Here is an 18,027-nt window from a genome sequence, read left to right on the forward strand (position 1 = left end):
AAGTGTTAGTGCTGCTTACCTTTAAAACCCTAAATGGCCTCAGCCCAGTATACCTGAAGGAGTGTTTCCACCCCCATCGTTCAGCCTGGAAACTGAGGTTCAGCTCCAAGGGCCTTCTGACGGTTCCGTCACTGCAGAAGAGAGGTTACAGGGAACCAGGCAGAGGGCCTTCTCAGTAGTGGCACCCACCCTGTGGAACACCCTCCCATCAGATGTTAAGGAAATAAACAACTATCTGACTTCTAGAAGACATTTGAAAGCAGCCCTGTTTAGGGAAGTTTTTAATGTTTGATCTTTTATCGTGTCTTTAGTATTCTGTTGGGAGCCACCCAGAGTGGCTGATGGGCGGGGTATAAATAATAAAGTATTATTATTATTATTATTATTATTATTATTATTATTATTATTATTATGCTTCTACTCAGCACCAGATTATAATGTTGGAATTGGAGCACTCCATGGGCTATGCCTGCAAGGGGCGCTCTTGTTTCATCCTCTTTGTGCCTTGGCTCCAGGTGGGTAGGTCTCAAATAATAGCCCCTCCCCTCTTCACAAAACCTAAGAAGGGACAAGGTCCCACCAGATACAGGTTTCCATGCGACCTTTAAAGGGGTTCAAGTTTGCACTGAAAGCTATGATACACCAACCTCACGTCGTCACACATTTCTGCTGGGACATTCACCAGTGAATCCATTGCACTGGGTAGCTCCCCTCCTCTCTCATCTCCAAAGCTAGAGAAGGACACTTTGCCTGAAATCTCTCCTGGGAGCAATTGCAGCAGGGTCCATGCCTGCAAGAGACCAAGCTCTAAGCTTTCTTAATAAAAAATAGGAAGACTCTAGTCCTGGTAGAAGGAAAGTTATAAAGCTTGTGTGCTCAAGACATCGATTCTATAAAATATATTTTGCTGCACTGTGCGAAATATGAGCAAGCCAGGGCTGGACTGATATTACCCTTGCTGGTACCTTTCCCGGGAAAATCAGAGGCTCACTATGTCTGGTTCCTATTGGAAGACCGGACAAACGCTAGAACATTAGCAGTGGCAAAGTTTCTATCGGTGGTTGCAAGAACCAACGATCCCTTTCTTTAAGTCTGAACAAAATGCTTGTTTAACCTGGAGGTAGGCTGTCTGAATTGTGCATTGCTTTGTAACAATTTGTTGGGTCTCTGGACTGTAATAAAGATTGATTGATTGATTGATTGATTGATATAAAGCAAAATGTGCAGGCACCCTTCTAAATTATTTCTGTAAAATAAGCCAACTGTTTTGTTTATTTGGTTGTGTTTTGCTGAGCGTTGCAAAACCGCATGTGCTCAAAGTATTATTACAGTGGTGCCTTGCAAGATGAAATTAATCCGTTCCGCGAATCTCTTCGTCTTGCGGTTTTCTCGTCTTGCAAAGCACGGCTATTAGCGGCTTAGCGGCTATTAGCGGCTTAGCGGCTATTAATGGCTTAGCGGCTTTAAGAAAAAGGAAACAAACTCGCAAGAACTCACAAGACGTTTCGTCTTGCGAAGCAAGCCCATAGGGAAATTCGTCTTGCGGAACGACTCAAAAAATGGAAAACTCTTTCGTCTTGCGCGTTTTTCGTCTTGCGAGGCATTCGTCTTGTGAGGTACCACTGTATTATTATTTTGTAGTGCATGAAAGTTAAATTGGTTGGTCTTCAAAGCACCTCAGTATATATTTTCTGGTATCTTATATCATTCATTTCTTTTTTGGAGAAGGGGGTTCCTATTTTGGGAACTGCACTAGGCAGGCACACCAACTCTAGGGGCCTGAGGTGTCAGCCCCCTCAATATTTGTCAGAAGGGGACTGTGCCCCTTCCATGTTGAGGGGGGCTTCTTATGTACTGAAGTTCTCACCCTGGGCCAGCCGGGGGATACTGTAGATAGTTTTCACTCAGGTCCACATATGCAAATAAGGGATTGAAAGTGAAGTTCAGTGATTGGAGAGTTACAGAAAGTTGTTACTGTTGCGTTGTAGTGGAACTCTATATAAGCAGGCAGGCTGAACTCTTCAGTTCAGTTCTGTTCTGGGTCTGTGAATAAACAAGAGCTGTTTGAATGTTCACCCACAACTTAACAGTTTAGACTGCATCCCATTGGCCAGATTGCTCCCAGCTACGAGGGACCTACCAATTGGGTGTTGTGGCTGACCAATCATACCCACCCACAACACAGGGTGTCGGTTTTCCAGGTCTCACCACAATACGTGCCCTCTTTAAGGGAGGACCCAATTTGCCAGTTTCTTGATGGTCTTTATGCAGGTCTGGCCAGTTTTGTGTTAGGCTCCTTGATCTCTAGTAACTCTGATGTGTATTTGGACTTCAATATGCAGGCTAACGGGACACGGGGGGCGCTGTGGGTTAAACCACAGAGCCTAGGTTGGCGGTTTGAATCCCCGTGTCAAAGTGCAATTAGATAAAAAGGTACCGCTCTGGCGGGAAGGTAAACGGCGTTTCCATGCACTGCTTTGGTTCGCCATAAGCATCTTAGTCATGCTGGCCACATGACTCGGAAGCTGTATGCCGGCTCCCTCAGCCAATAAAGCGAGATCAGCGCCGCAACCCCAGAGTTGGCCGCGACTGGACCTAATGGTCAGGGGTCCCTTTACCTTTTAAGTGAGAGATAACTAGAGCATGCACCACTCTGGCGAGACAGTCTGTGGGCCCAGTGGTGTAGCGTGGGTTGTCAGCACCCGGGGCAAGGCAAGTAATTTGCGCCCCCTAACCCGTGGATTTGCGCCCCCTAACCTGTGGATTTGCACCCCCTAACCCTAACCCCCAGATGTTGCGCCCGGTGCGGCCGGCCCCCCCTGCACCCCCCACGCTACGCCACTGTGCGGGCCTCAGCCTGCGTACCAGATGGAGCTGGTACAGTTCAGTTCTGGCTTGTGAATAAACAAGAGCTGTTTGAAGAATCGCTGTGTCGTCTGATATGTTCAGCCACAACTTAACAGGCCTGACATGCACAGCACACGCATTGGGCATCGCAGCTTCAGTGGCCGGCTCCTCCAGAATGATTGACCTCCTCCAGATGTCACAACATTGTGTGACGTCACACGGCCACAAAATGTGCCAGGCACAAGAGGGTGAGAGATTAAAATTGCAGAGCTTTGAAAAATAAAAAAACAGAGTACGAGATTGGCTCCATTATTATCAAATAATGGAGGCATATAATTTGGACAAAAAATTAGGCTTCCAGGTAGAAAAATCAAAATTGGAAACAGAATTGTTAGACCCTAAAGTTAAGAATTTGTCAAGAATGTATAACTTGCTGTTGAAATGGAATACTCAAGATGAAACGGTGAAATCTGCTATGATTAAATGGGCACAAGATGTTGGACATAATATTATGATGGCTGACTGGGAACAGTTATGGACCACTGGTATGAAGTTTACGGCATGTAATGCCTTAAAAGAGAATTTAATGAAAATGATCTATAGGTGGTACATAACACCAGTGAAGCTTGCAAAAATCTATCATCTGCGCGATAATAAATGTTGGAAATGTAATGAAACTGAAGGCACATTCTTTCACCTTTGGTGGACATACCCAAAGATTAAGGCATTCTGGGAGATGATCTATAATGAAATGAAAAAGGTATTTAAATATACCTTCCTGAAGAAACCAGAGGCCTTTCTCCTGGGCATGGTCGGCCAATTGGTGCCAAGGAAAGATAGGATTTTTTTAATGTACGCCACAACAGCAGCAAGAATACTTATCGCAAAGTACTGGAAGACACAAGATCTACCCACCAGGGAAGAATGGCAGATGAAGCTGATGGACTACATGGAACTGGCGGAAATGACTAGCAGAATCCGAGACCAGGGAGAAGAGTTGGTGGAAGAAGATTGGAAAAAAATTAAAGTATATTTACAAAAACATTGCAAAATCAATGAATGTTAGAAGGATGCTGGAATGAAGTTATATGGTTTTAGCAGAAATGTAATAAAGAATTAAGTAAAAGCTGATTGATAATGGGCCAAAATGAAAAATTTAAGGTTAGACCGTTAAGATAAATTATAGAACAAAAATTGAGAAAGAGGGAAAGAATTTGCTGAAACAATTAATTGAACTAGAATACAAAAAAGGGAGGTGCGAGGAGGTCGATGAAACAAGTAAATGAAAGGTAAAGATATGGAATATTGGATGTGTGTTTTAGTGTTATTGGTTCTTTTTGCTGTATTGTTGTATTGTTTTTCTATGTTTTTCTTTTTATGTATTGTAATGTATGTCCTGTTAACTTTTTTGTTGGTTTTTCTGTAATTTATTTAACCTTTAATAAATATCATATTTTAAAAAAAAACACAACAAAATGTGCCAGGCAATCTGGGAGTAATCTGGTGTCTCTGGCCCCAGGGCCTCCAGCCACCTGCAACTGGCTTTGCTCCAACTTGGCTGCACTATTGCCCCCAGGCTCAAGTGGAAACAAACTGCTCTGGTGCACAGAAGAGAAATGTGATAATTTCCCTTTGGGTAGAGGCTTTGTTCCGTCCATCGTGGCTGTTTACAAAGTGGATATACTTGCACCGAATGAAAAGGGCAGGCTGCTATGCTGTAGATACAAATAAGCAGATGATGATGGATATACCCAACAGCAAACTGCTATGGGTTGATTCATGGATGCATACACTGGGACTGTGTTCAGTTGATAAATCAATTTATGCACTTTTGATTTACTAAAGAAGTCCCCAGTTAATCAGGGAGCAGATTTTTTTTTAAGTTTTAAAAATGTAATTATCTTAACACTCCAAAATTGTGGGTCGATACTTCAGAAAGTTCTTTAATGTCTGAATCTTATTTTTCTATCTTTTTCTTTTAACCTTCTTTCTTTCTTTCTTTCTTTTTTTCTTTTTCTTTCTTTCTTTCTTTCTTTCTCTCTCTCTCTCTCTCTCTCTCTCTCTCTCTTTCTCTTTTTAATTGTGCAGTGGAACCTTGGTTTTCGAGCATCTCAGAAGCTGAACTTTTCGCTTTTCGAACGTGCCTCAGAAGTTTCCACTGAGGTTTTTCCAATTTTATCCATTGAAATTGCATGTTTACTCGCACAGATTTATATTATTTCATATTACTTTTATATAGTCCAATAGGATATCTAAAAAATGTCTAAAACATAGGCAATATAAGCAGTATAATGAGAATGATTGGAAGTTTTACATTTTAACTTGTTATCTAATTATAATATATTGTATTTTCCTTTCCTTTTTCTCTTTACTTTTATTGCTTTACTTTGTATGACTTGTTATCTATGTATATATGTTTATGTGGGAAACTAATAAAGATTAATAAAAGAAAGAAAGAAAGAAATTGCAGACCGCCCTTTGCATCTCGGTTTTCAAACATTTTGTAAGTTGTTGTAAACAAAATAAAGTCAAACGGTCTTCTGGAATGGATTACGTTCAAAAACCGAGGTTCCACTGTATCTAGATAACTGTCCTGGTTTGGGGGAAAAGGGGGGGTTGTATTTTTCTCTATAAACCTGAATAAAATTTATTATTTTTTTTTAAGAAACCTGTGGGTAAATACCACCCTCTTCAAAGAAGCACCCCCCCCTTCTCTCACACGATGCTTCCGAAAAACAAATACACACACATTTTTAGATAATAAGCAGCTTTAGCAATTGCTGTTTACATTTGCCTCATAGGGAGGGTGGGGGAAGGTAAATGCTTTCTCTCCCCAGGGCTGCTTCTCTGATCAATATCAACAGCCCCACTGCAAACACACTCATACACACACACACACACACACACACACACACACACACGGGGAGATCTTCTGCCATCAATCTTCTCCCAGCTCATCAGCGGCACATACAGCGAGGAGCCTTGGACTGTGCTGTGCATTTGCCAATAGGTGGCGCCATACATCTTCCCATTGTGAAGAATCCTATGGTTACCTAAAAGGAAACAGGACCAATAGCCCTTATGGTTGGGATGGGAGGGAATGTCCTTAAAACATTTCAGATCCCTAGGTGTTATCCCAACTACTAGGGACCCCTGACCATTAGGTCCAGTCGTGGCCGACTCTGGGGTTGCAGTGCTCATCTCGCTTTACTGCCCAAGGAGCTGGCGTACAGCTTCCGGGTCATGTGGCCAGCATGACTAAGCCGCTTCTGGCGAACCAGAGCAGCACACGGAAGCGCCATTTACCTTCCCGCTGGAGCGGTACCTATTTATCTACTTGCACTTGACGTGCTTTCAAACTGCTAGGTTGGCAGGAGCAGGGACCGAGCAACAGGAGCTCACCGTGTCACAGGGATTCGAACCGCCGACCTTCTGATCGGCAAGTCCTAGGCTCTGTGGTTTAACCCACAGCGCCACCTGTGTCCCTTACCAACTACTCCCTAGGCAGAGCTGATTCAGACCTCCCACCTACTAAAAAGCGTCATGTTACTTTCACGCTTTCTTCTGCTTCAGTTTCCCCGCCAACGTCAGCATGAGTTTGACCAAACTGCGGGAGGCAGTGGAAGAGAGGAGTGCCTGGCATGCTCTGGTCCAGGGGGTCACAAAGAGTCAGACACGACTAAACGACTCAACAACAACCTCTAGTTATGAACTTAATTCGTTCCAGAGGTCTGTTCTTAACCCGAAACTGTTCTAAACCTGAAGCACCACTTTAGCTAATGGGGGCTCCTGCTGCCGCTGCGCCGCTGGAGCATGATTTCTGTTCTCATCCTGCAGCAAAGTTCTTTTCCCAAAAAAAAAATTTTGTTTATTGGTTTTCACAACATTATAAACAAACAAACACATAAGACAAACAAACATAAATAATAGCCTTACTGAAAATTACACTTATTAACATTGTTAAGTGACTTCCTCGCTTCCGCTTGGTTGAATTACATTGGATATCCTTTTAACGGTTTTCCAAATCACAGTTCTTATAAAATTTAACTTAAACATTAACAACCTTAGATTTTCACATTATGAAATTAAACATATTAATTCATCACTTAACATAAATAAAATCCTAAGCCAATTAATTATCTGCAAGCTGTTTTCAGTTCATTTAACTTAACATATTTAACTAAGTAATCATTAAATTTAATCCACTCTTCCTGATACTCCTCCTCCTTCTGGTCGCGGACTCTTCCGGTTAGGTCGGCTAGCTCCGAAAAATCCATCATCTTCATCTGCCATTCTTCTATCATTGGTAATTCTTGGGTTTCATCCTGAAGCAAAGTTCTTAACCTGAAGCACTATCTCTGGGCTAGCGGAGTCTGTAACCTGAAGCGTATGTAACCCGAGGTACCACTGTATTTCACAAGGTTGTTGCGAAGGAGGGAAATGGGATAACTCCCTCTATAATGTTCTGGCTTCCTTAGAGGGCGGATGGGATATAATTGCATTAAAAAATGACAAATGGGACTTGGGTGCGGCACAATTACTCCCTTCGGGTTTTTGATATCGGCTTCCCTTGGCAGGGAACATCAGTTCAGAAGCTGACAGCCTGTGTTTTATAAAATCCCTGTGGATGGGAGGGTCCATCACAGGCTAAGACAGGCCTCCGCCTGACTCATGGGGAGATGCTCCAAAAATTTCCCACCTTAAGCTCCGGTTCTTACGAGGCTGGGCCAGGTTCGTTCCGCCTGGGGCAAGGACACATATAAAGGCTTCCCGGGCTCCCTCTCCTGCCTGCGGGCTCAGAGCGGCCGCAGAGGCAGGCGTGGATCCCTGCTGCCACGATGAAGCGGGAACTGTGTTCAAGGGCCTTGACTCGCGCCTTCCTGGCCGAATTAATTGGCACGACCGTCTTTGTGTTCGTAGGCCTGGGCTCTGCCCTGCCCTGGCCCCTGGCCTCCCCTTCGGTCCTGCAAGTCGCTCTCGCCTTTGGCCTGGCTATCGGCACCTTGGCCCAATGCTTGGGCCACGTCAGCGGCGCCCATCTCAACCCTGCAGTGACCGCCGCGTTCCTGCTGGGCTCTCGCATCTCCCTTTGCAAAGCTGTTTCCTACGTCCTCGCTCAGCTCCTCGGAGCAGTGGTGGGAGCTGCTCTTCTGTATGAACTGACCCCCAGTCAGGTCCACGGAAGCCTGGGGGTCAATGGGGTGAGTCTGAGAATGATCACTGATGGGGAGGTCAGACCTTCCAAGTGCCCCTATTTTCCAGGGACAGCCCCGGATTTACAGACACCGTCCCGGGTTTTGATCTGATCCTGGAATGTCCCGCTTTTCCTTAGAACGTCCCTATTTTCATCGGAGAAATGTTAGAGGGTACGGAGTTATGTGACCTCCAAGCCAAAGAGACGAGTAACTGTACAACTTTTAGAAGACATCTGAAGGCAGCTCTATATAGGAAAGTTTTTTTAAAAGAAAAGTTTAATGTTTTATTATGTTTTTATACATGTTGGAAGCTGTCCAGGGTGGCTGGGGCAACCCCGTCAGATGGGTGGGGTATAAATAGTATAATAATAATAATAATAATAATAATAATAATAATAATAATAGTTGATGATGATGAATAGGCCACAAAAAGAGATTGCCAGGCAGTGTGCAAAGGAAATGTGCTTTGTAGGATGAATGACAACATATAATGGTACCTTGGTTCTTGGACATAATCCGTTCCAGAAGAACATCTGACTTTCGCAACGTTCAAAAACCGAGGCACAAAGGGCTGGTTTAAAGTTCAATGGAGAAAATGGAAAAACACGCAGTGGAAGCCGTTTGACTTCCGAGGTGCGTTCGAAAACGGAAGCATTTACTTCCGGGTTTTCAGCGTCCGGGTTCCGAAACGTTTGGCTTCAGAGACGCTCAGAAACCGAGGTACCACTATATAACCCTGGAGTCCAAAGGACCTCTAGATTTATTTGGCTGCCCCAATCGTTTTCCATCTTACTTGAAAACCAAACCTTACCTTCTCCGGTCTTTTTTGAGATGTTGCCACAGCAACATCTTTCAGTTTTGCAGTTATTCATATGGGCTTGAATTTGAATTCCGTCCATCTAATTGAAAATTTCGCCGAATTCTGGCATTCCTGCACAAGCCCATGCCCTTTCAACCCTGCTGTGAATTTAAAATAAAAGAAGTGCACATTTTCTTCTGCAGATTTTGGAGACGCTTGATGGGTCACTGTAAGGATGTGCGCATCCAAGCAGGGCTTTGGGTGTCTTGGAGCAGCCATATCCATGGAGAAAGGAGCTGTGTGTCTTCTCTGCTATTATTGCTTTGCCAGAATCCTTTCCCCTTGGTAGCAACAGAAGCAGCTGCCTTCATTGACTGTCTCTCATTCCCTGCACAGTAGTTTGAGACTCTGTTGGTCTGTTTCAGTAATCTAGAGTGATGAAGAGCTCATGCATGTACATTTATTAATATGCTTAAGAACGACGGGAGATTTTTGGACATCTGATTCTCCTACGATTGGGGCTGATGGTGATGTGCTTGTACCAGGTATATGGTTAGTGTCACATTCCCTCCAAGATTTCTCTGATGAAAATAAGGACCGTCCTATTCCATAATAATATTATTAATAATAATAATAATTTATTATTTATGCACTATTCAACAACAACAATTATATATTATATTATATTATATTATATTATATTATATTATATTATATTATATTATATTATATTATATTATATTATATTATATTATATTATATTATATTATACTATTTATACCCCACCCATCTGACTGTTGCCCCAGCCACTCAGGGTGGTTTCCGACATATATAAAAACATAATAAAACATTAAGCATTTATTTAAAAACATCCCTATATAGGGCTGCCTTCAGGTGCCTTCTAAATGTTGCATAGTTACTTATCTCCTTGGCTCGGTGGTCACATAACTCCATGCCCTCCAACTTTTCTCCGATTTTCATAGGGTTATCATACTCTCCAACATTTCTCCGATGAAAATAGGGACGTCCTAAGGAAAAGCAGGACATTCCAGGGTCCAATCAGAAACCGGGACGGCATCTGTAAATCTGGGACTGTCCCTGGAAAACAGGGATTTCTGAAAGGTCTGGTGTCAAAATCTGGAAATTAAAAGATCTACTAAAACTGCTGTCTCTCCCCTTGTGAAATGTGCAGTGTAGTGGTGGTGACGTTGCTGAATGGTAAGAGAAATGTGCTTTGCACATGTTCAGAGACACTCCTTTTACCATTGCTTTGTGTGTTCTCGGACTGCATCCTTGCATTAAACGCAGGTTTGTGTTGAGGAGCAGAGAGCCCTGGTAAAATCTGATACACCGCAGAAGGAGATTGTTAGCCGCTTTGAGATTCCTTCGGGTAGTGATAAAGCGGGATATCAAATCCAAACTCCTCCTCCCTCTCCTCCTCCTCCTCCTCCTCTTCTTCTTCTCCTTCTCCTCCTCCTCCTCCTCCTCTCGGTCCTGCCACCCTCACAGGCACGATTGGTAGAGAAGCAGGACAGGGCCTTCTCGGTGGCAGCTCCCAGACTCTGGAACACCCTAGAGAAGTTAGACTAGCTCCCTCCTTGTCCTTCCACTGGCAGCTGAAGACTTTCTTATTGCAGCAGGCTTTTGGGAACTGACAACTTTTAACAAAAGCCTGGTTCTTCACAGTTTTTCTTGTAATTATCTTTATGTTCTTCATAGATCATAGATCGATAGTTTTAATTCTATTAATTTTTTTTAATGGTTTCCCTATGTTTTTAGCTGTTCTTATTTTACCTGTAAGCAACCTTGAGTCCCTGTCAAGGAAAAAGGCTGGATATAAATAATAATAATAATTTATTATTTATCTCCAGCCACTCTGGGCGGCTTCCAACAGAATATTAAAATACAATATTAAAATACTATGCCACTTCCAGTTTTCCCAGTTTCTCGTTTTCCTGTTTTAAGTTCAGCTTTCTACATTTGTTGTTGTTGTTATTTGATATCATGTTGCCATATTATATTGTGATTTTATGTCGTGAATTGCCCTGACATAGGGCTGTATACAAATTTAATTAATTGATCATAGTAATAAACTGTGCCTCAGACTTAAGCCTTTGCAACCGATCTGATCAAACTTTTAAACATTTCAAATTATGGCCTTCTCTCTCTCTCTCTTTAAAATCCCTTCGGTTAACTTCAGCCACTGGCTTGTTTTTTTCTGGAAGTGTGTTATGAGACTGAATTATCAGTCAGTCGGCAGAATCTGCCTGGAGGAAGCAATTCTAAATGCTGGGCAAAGTTAAAATGAAACAGAACTCTCTCGCCTCGGCTTTGTTGTTTTGCAGAGAAGTCACAGAGGGCCCAGTCCGAAGGTTGCTTCTCTCTGTTCTTCACCGCCAGTGATCTCCGACCCCGAAATCTTTGGTATATTTTTGTCTCGGCTCTCGCTAATACCAGCTTTTGCAGAGCAGACGTCGCCTCTTGTCCTCTTGCCCAGTTATGCAAGGCAAGCCGGGCCCCTCCCATGCCCTGAACTAGATCCTTGATTTTTCCTCTCCTGTTCAATTTCCATTCACTTCAACTCAGATTTGCTTTGCTGAGAACTACCCTGTGACCATGGGCATAGCCAGGATTTGGGGGTGGGCGTGGGGGCAGGACACCCACCCAGAGCTGTCAACTTACAGATTTGAAAATAAGGAACCAGCAGCCTCGAAAATAAGGGATCAGCAGCCAAAATAAGGGATTTTAGTCAACCAGCTGAAATACGAATTTAAAAGGGACCAGATAATTTGGGAGAGCAGCACCAGTTTTTAGCCCTTCGTTTCCAGAGGTTGCTGCTCAAGACACCAGCCGATGAAACACTGCAATTAAATAACTACAAGCAGCAACCACTTTTCGCGCAAAACCAAGTCCAAGCTACGAAGATGCTGCTGCAGTTCTGTATCTTTTCTCTCGTGCTCCATCTGCAGCTCTCAGTTCCATCAGGCAGGGTGGGAAGAAGAGAGGGGGGCAAATAGCACCTGAAGTAAACCTGCAGATCAGACCATCTATGCTAGTCTACCACTACAAATTTATGGGGGAAGCGCTTGCGGTCCTTCCTCTGCTTTCCCCCTCTATGGTTAGCCCTTGGAACACCTCCCGCGCCTCCGCCTCCTCCTCCTCTCTCTGAACTGCTTTCTCTATGGTTGCCCTCGCTCTCCTCTCAAGGCTCCTCAGCAATTCATAGGCTGCGCCAGGCTGCCCATCTCATCTGGGTCCTTCGGCGGCGCAGCCGCAGTACAACCTAGCGGGGGCGGCGGTGACAGGCAGAGGGGAGGCCCCAGGCAGAGACGCCCAGGCAGAGACCTTTGAAACCTGGGAAACTTAAGGGACATCATCAATAAGGGACAGGAGCGGGACACGGCGCTGGGATAAGGGAGTTTCCCGCCAAATAAGGGACGGTTGACAGCTATGCACCCACCGGCCACCATAATCTCTGTCTGGCTCTGTCTAGCAGATTCGGAATGAAATGTCTCGACAACAGTGGTTTTAAATTGCTTTCTTTTGACCCCAAGTGCTCAGAAAAATCAGTCAAAATCCCCAGTCATTTGAAAACTAGGACGTTAAATAAAAACACCAGGGAGTACTTTTCGTGCGGTTAACGAGTATATTTTGCAAAATTACAAAGAACACACCTTTTTTCATTATGATTACAGTGGTACCTCGGGTTACATACGCTTCAGGTTACAGACGCCACTAACCCAGAATTAGTTTAATCTAAAAAGCTCAACAACTTTGGTCAATCCTTTAAAAAAAAAAAAATTATTAGGAATTTGAATAAAGCCTATTACAACATGTCATCCTTAATTCCCCCCCCCCCCCATTTCTCCCCCACTGAATTCCCTCAGTTTGCATCTCTGGTTTCTCTGTAGATGCTATTCTCTATCTAACTGGTTATTATCAATAAAAAGTTTGTGAGTGTTTATTCAAAACCTGCCAAGGAGTCCAGTTCACTTTGTTGCTTCTTTAAGTACTTTGTAAAAGGTTCCCCTTCATCTTTAAAGTCACATTTATCCTTGTCCCGTAGTTTATGTGTCAGTTTTGCCAATTCTGCATAGTCCATCTGTTTCTCTTGCCATAATTCTTTGGTCAATCCAATGGGTAGGTAACTGCCAGTTTATTTATAGTGGGAGTAGATCGCAGTCTGTTGGAAGTTGGAGACCTCTGCCATGCCCCATGTCCTCACTGCAGCCGATGGTGCTATGTTGTGGAAGCGTTTCACCGTGTCAGCCCCTCGCAACCGATGCAGCTGGTTGGACCCACTCAAAAGTCCACCCGGACAGTCGAGTAGACCTTCAGCCTCCATAAGTGCAGTTAGGGACATTTCTCACCAACGTGCCCTTCTTTTCCAGCCCCAGAACACCACGTCGGCAGGACAGGCTGTGACCATTGAGATGTTCCTCACACTCCAGCTGGTCCTCTGCGTTTTTGCGTCCACCGACAGCCGCAGGACGGATGTTGGCTTCCCAGCATTGTCCATTGGATTTTCAGTCACTGCAGGACACCTGATAGGGGTGGGTATCGGGGAGAGAGATGCATGGGTCCCTCTTGTGAAAATCAACCGCTTATATCAAAACGCTTAGCTCTTCCCTCAAAGATCCTCAGTTGTAAACTTGCAATTGGATCTCACATTTTAGGCTGTGTTTTGTGGCAACTCCAGTCCCGGGTCTTATCAACGCTGACCATGGCGTGGAACAGGGTCATTCATATATGTGTGTGGTGTGTGGTGTGTGTGTGTGTGTGTGTGTGTGTGTGTGTGTGTGTGAATGGTGCCACAGACTCCACCCCAGGTGGGTTATGTGGGGGTCCGCAGATCACCAGATGGGAATCATCATGCTTATCAGGGAAACTGAGTGAACAGGAAAGCCTTAGCTATGGCAGACGCCAGAGAAACCATATGACACAAATTATGTAATTTTACATGGATTTTTGAAATAAATAAATAAATAAATAAATAATATTTTTTTGCTCCAAGCCTGCTTGGGGGGGGGGATGTTAGGCTGCAATGGGTATAGGATGCTGGAGGATATTTCATGAGGTCATGAACAATAGGAAACTGGGCTGTGCTTGGTTCTCTGCACAGCTGGGGCCGAAAATCACAAACTCAAAATGCAACTCCTCATATGCAGTGAAAACTGCTTGCAGACCCTCCAAGTGTCCCTATTTTCCAGAATCAGTCCCAGATTTACAGAAGCCGTCCTGGTTTATGATTTAATCCCAGAATGTCCTGCCTTCCCTTAGGACATCATCCCATTTTTCATCCGAAAAATGCTGGAGGGTATGGAGTTATGCGATACCCAAGCCAAGGAGATAAATAACTATACAGTCATACCTTGGATCTCAAACGCCTTGGCTCCTGAACAAATTGGCTCCCAAACAATCGAAACCCGGAAGGGAGTTTCCGGTTTTTGAACGTTCTTTTGGAACCCAAACGTCCAACATGGGTTCCGATTGGCTGCAGGTGCTTCCTGCAGCCAATCAGAAGCCACACTTTGATTTCCGTTTTGGAAGTTGAACGGACTTCCAGAACAGATTCCGTTCAACTTCCAAGGTACGACTGCACAACCTTTAGAAGACATCTGAAGGCAGCCATGTATAGGGATTTTTTTAATGTTTTATGTTTTTGTACATGTTGGAAGCCACCCAGAGTGGCTGGGGCAGCCCAGAGGGGTGGGGTATAAATAATAAAATTGCCATTATTATTATTATTATTGACGTCCCTATTTTCATTGGAGAAATGTTGCAGGGCATGTATTTAGTTTCCTTCTCTCCCCTCAGCCACCTCTTTGTGTTTCCCTAGATCTACTACACTGGCTGCTCTATGAACCCGGCTAGATCCTTTGGCCCAGCTCTGGTCATGGGGAACTTTGCTAACCACTGGGTAAGAGAAGACTCTGCCTCTGTTCTGAAAGAGATGGGATGAGGAGCATCTTTCAAAGCGAGGCCCTTGCAGCTAGACCCACACAGCAGCTGCTGGCAAAGTCCTAGCCCTAGCTTTGACCAAAGCATCCTTTCTTTCTCTCTGCACAGATTTTCTGGATCGGGCCGCTAGCTGGTGCCATCGTAGCCATGATGCTATACGACTATCTTTTGTGCCCGCAACCCAGGAGCACGGCAGACCGAATTGCCATCCTCAGAGGAGACCGTGATCCTGAGAAAGAAGCAGAGCATGGACGTCAGAAGAAGCAGTCCTTGAAGACCTACTCTGTCCACACCCTTCCCAAGCTCATCGACACGGATGATAAGGCTTGTGGGTTGGACTCTTAAAGGGGACAGGCTCAGCCTTCTTGTTTACGCAGTGGGATGGACGCTGCAGCTAACCTTATGCTCAGGATCCAGCTCTGTGGACTAGGAATGCCTCGCCTTTGTCTCACCTCCAAACAGAGGATTGGGTGGGAAAAAGCACCTTCCTTGCCCATGTGACTTTTCAAAATGCTGCTTGCTGACAGACTCTAGCTGTCAGGCTTCAGGGATTCCCCCCCCCCGCACCTCCCACCCCCTGGAAGTAGATAAGCAGAACAAAGGAAAAGGAGTCTTCTTACCAGTTAGAAACTTTAATGATCACAGCGAGAGAACAAAGAATTCCTAGGAATGGCGGTGCTCCCAATTAAGGGTTCCACCCACTTCCTCCCTACTCACCCACGTCACTATCGCGTCTTGTAACCTGAGCTCGTAACCACTGTGCTTTCTGTGCTGCCACCTTATCTGCTCTTCTTGACCTTGGGCTGAGCGGATGGATGCTTTCCAGAGACAGTGAATCTGTTCACTCTCTCTCTCTCTCCCGGCGCATCTTCTCTTAGCTGTTCCCCATCCAGGATTTCCCAGCTTCTGCCTTCTGAACTATGCCCCTCTGCAAACCACTGTTCCAAATCTATACTGTCCTTCTGCTCCTGGGAAGATTCAGGATCCGGGGGAGGGGGGGCTCCGAACTATCCTCAGTGCAGCCCTCCTCAGCACAGTCCCCAACACTAGCATAGGAAAATCATGATCTCAGGAGGGCATACCCAGGGGGTAGCTAGCTGCTCCGGCACCCAGAGTGGCGGGGGAAGGGTGATCCGCTTACGGGGGCAGAGCGATCCGCCCATGGGAGCACCGTAGCGAGCTGCCCACGGAGTCCACCTGGTGGACGCAGGCCCCATGCTGCCGTTTTGGGCAGTTCGGGGCCCCGAGCCACCGCATCCCTCCCAGGAGGGACGCATGGCTCGGGCATGCTGCAGACAAGGCCCCCCAGTAAGTGCCACCCCCTGCGATGTGACATTTTGTCACCCACTCAGGGATGACACTGGGGTGGGCCACAACCCCCCGCACCCCGCTTTGTACGCCCCTGGGCATACCCACACTAAAAACCTTATTGTGGTTTTGAATTCATTTTTTAAATTGTCATGGTTTTCGTCAGCAAATTCTGGGAATGATCATCGTGGCTGCCCTCCTCTGCCCGCGTTTCAGCTTGTCAATATCCTTCTTAAATTGTGGTGCCCAGAACTGGACACAGTATTCTAGTTGTGCTCTTCAGGCACCCAGTAATTTACTAATATCATTTGTATGAAATTAATATGCGGGTGGCGCTGTGGGTTAAACCACAGAGCCTAGGACTTGCCGATCAGAAGGTCGGCAGTTCGAATCCCTGCAACGGGGTGAGCTCCCGTTGCTCGGTCCCTGCTCCTGCCAACCTAGCAGTTTGAAAGCACGTCAAAGTGCAAGTACATAAATAGGCACCACTCTGGCGGGAAGGTAAATGGCGTTTCCGTGCGCTGCTCTGGTTCGCCAGAAGCGGCTTAGTCATGCTGGCCACATGACCCGGAAGCTGTACGCCGGCTCCCTCAGCCAATAAAGCGAGATGAGCGCTGCAACCCCAGAGTCGGTCACGACTGGACCTAATGGTCAGGGGTCCCTTTACCTTTAATATGTCTGATTAATTCTAATTACGGCATCCTCGGCATGCTTTTCTGCTCCCCCTTTCTCTGCATCCTGTGGGTGATTTCTCTTTGTCCCTTTGTTGTTGCTTCTGTATATCTTGATGGCGGACTTTTAAATAGCCCATAGCAGCTTCAGTTGCTGGAATCTTATTGCCTTCTTTCTTTCTAAGCAGGAGAAATCTGTTCCCCTTTGTATCCGGAGGGCACTGGAGGTGCCGGGCTCTTAATAAACATCTCGCCCAAACAGTCTAGTCTCTCGCCTCTTCAACACAAGCTTCCATTGCCATAAATTCCTCTTTTCATCTCGCTTTCCACTCTTCCTGACCTTGCAATTTCTCATGATTGCCGCTGATTTGAGGCAAGCAGCATTAAATAAGATGTATTTCAGCAATAACAGACCCCTTGTATTTTTCCCCCCCTCGGCTAGAAGATACAGAAAAGATAAAGGACAAAGAGCGAACATTTCTGTCTCAGCAATAATAACCTTGTCAATCTTGGTGTCTGCGGCTCAACAGATGGCAAAAATCCCTTCTGTTCGGAGCTAATGGGCAAGATTTTATTAAAAGCCTGATATTTGCGAGAAAGCCTACATGCCTCTGTGTGTCTGTGGGCTTTTTAAAAACAACAACAACAACCACAAACCCAGAGATTTATGTACACCGGGCTGGAGTGCAAGCAGAGGGTTTATTACAAATGGCTCGAATTTGGTGGTGCATATCCTTGCTTTATCCCCAGATCTCATTCCACTGATGGATGAGCTGCGGAGATTAAACAGAGATTGTTGAGGCAATTATAAAGAGAGGAGAAATTGCTGTACCACTGACAGCACGGCCCCTGGCATTGATGGATTCCACATCTCCATTTGAGTCAAGGCCTTTATCCCCAAACGTCTTTTCAACGCCAGGACTCAGTCCTGGAAAAAGTGCAATAATCAAGGAGCGAACCTCTTGCCATGTAAAGAGCGTATTGCAGTCATCACTGAATAACCGCAGTTAACCACATCTGGACTAATAATAATAATAATAATAATAATAATTTATTATTTATACCCTGCCCATTTGGCTGGGTTCCCCCAGCCACTCTGGGCGGCTTCCAACAAAACACTAAAATACAATAACCTATTAAACATGAAAAGCTTCCCTAAACAGGGCTGCCTTTAGATGTCTTCTAAAAGTTTGGTAGTTATTTTTCTCTTTGACATCTGGTGGGATGGCGTTCCACAGGGCGGGTG

General features: G+C 45.1%; 2 protein-coding genes across 3 annotated transcripts in view; both read left to right on the plus strand.

The window, feature by feature from the left end:
• LOC310700574 (aquaporin-6-like) overlaps positions 1-18,027 on the plus strand; it is a 273,203-nt gene that overhangs the window by 50,242 nt on the left and 204,934 nt on the right. The window lies entirely within an intron of this gene.
• Positions 7,599-17,380, plus strand: LOC310700588 (aquaporin-2-like). Its single transcript, XM_083490501.1, has 4 exons — positions 7,599-8,048; positions 13,233-13,394; positions 14,681-14,761; positions 14,911-17,380. The coding sequence occupies exons 1-4, from the start codon at positions 7,686-7,688 to the stop codon at positions 15,145-15,147; spliced, it is 843 nt and encodes a 280-aa protein (XP_083346627.1). The 5' UTR covers positions 7,599-7,685; the 3' UTR covers positions 15,148-17,380.

This window comes from Podarcis liolepis (assembly GCF_965112155.1).
Source record: "Podarcis liolepis genome assembly, chromosome: 2".
NCBI classification, from domain to species: Eukaryota; Metazoa; Chordata; class Lepidosauria; order Squamata; family Lacertidae; genus Podarcis; species Podarcis liolepis.

What these genes read in the sequence shown, in the direction of transcription:
- LOC310700588 (XM_083490501.1), top strand. Translation starts at nt 7,686, where the DNA reads ATGAAGCGGGAACTGTGTTCAAGGGCCTTGACTCGCGCCTTCCTGGCC. An exon ending in GAAGCCTGGGGGTCAATGGG is followed by an intron (nt 8,049 to 13,232) that starts GTGAGTCTGAGA and finishes CTTCTTTTCCAG; the next exon opens with CCCCAGAACACCACGTCGGC. An exon ending in CTGCAGGACACCTGATAGGG is followed by an intron (nt 13,395 to 14,680) that starts GTGGGTATCGGG and finishes GTGTTTCCCTAG; the next exon opens with ATCTACTACACTGGCTGCTC.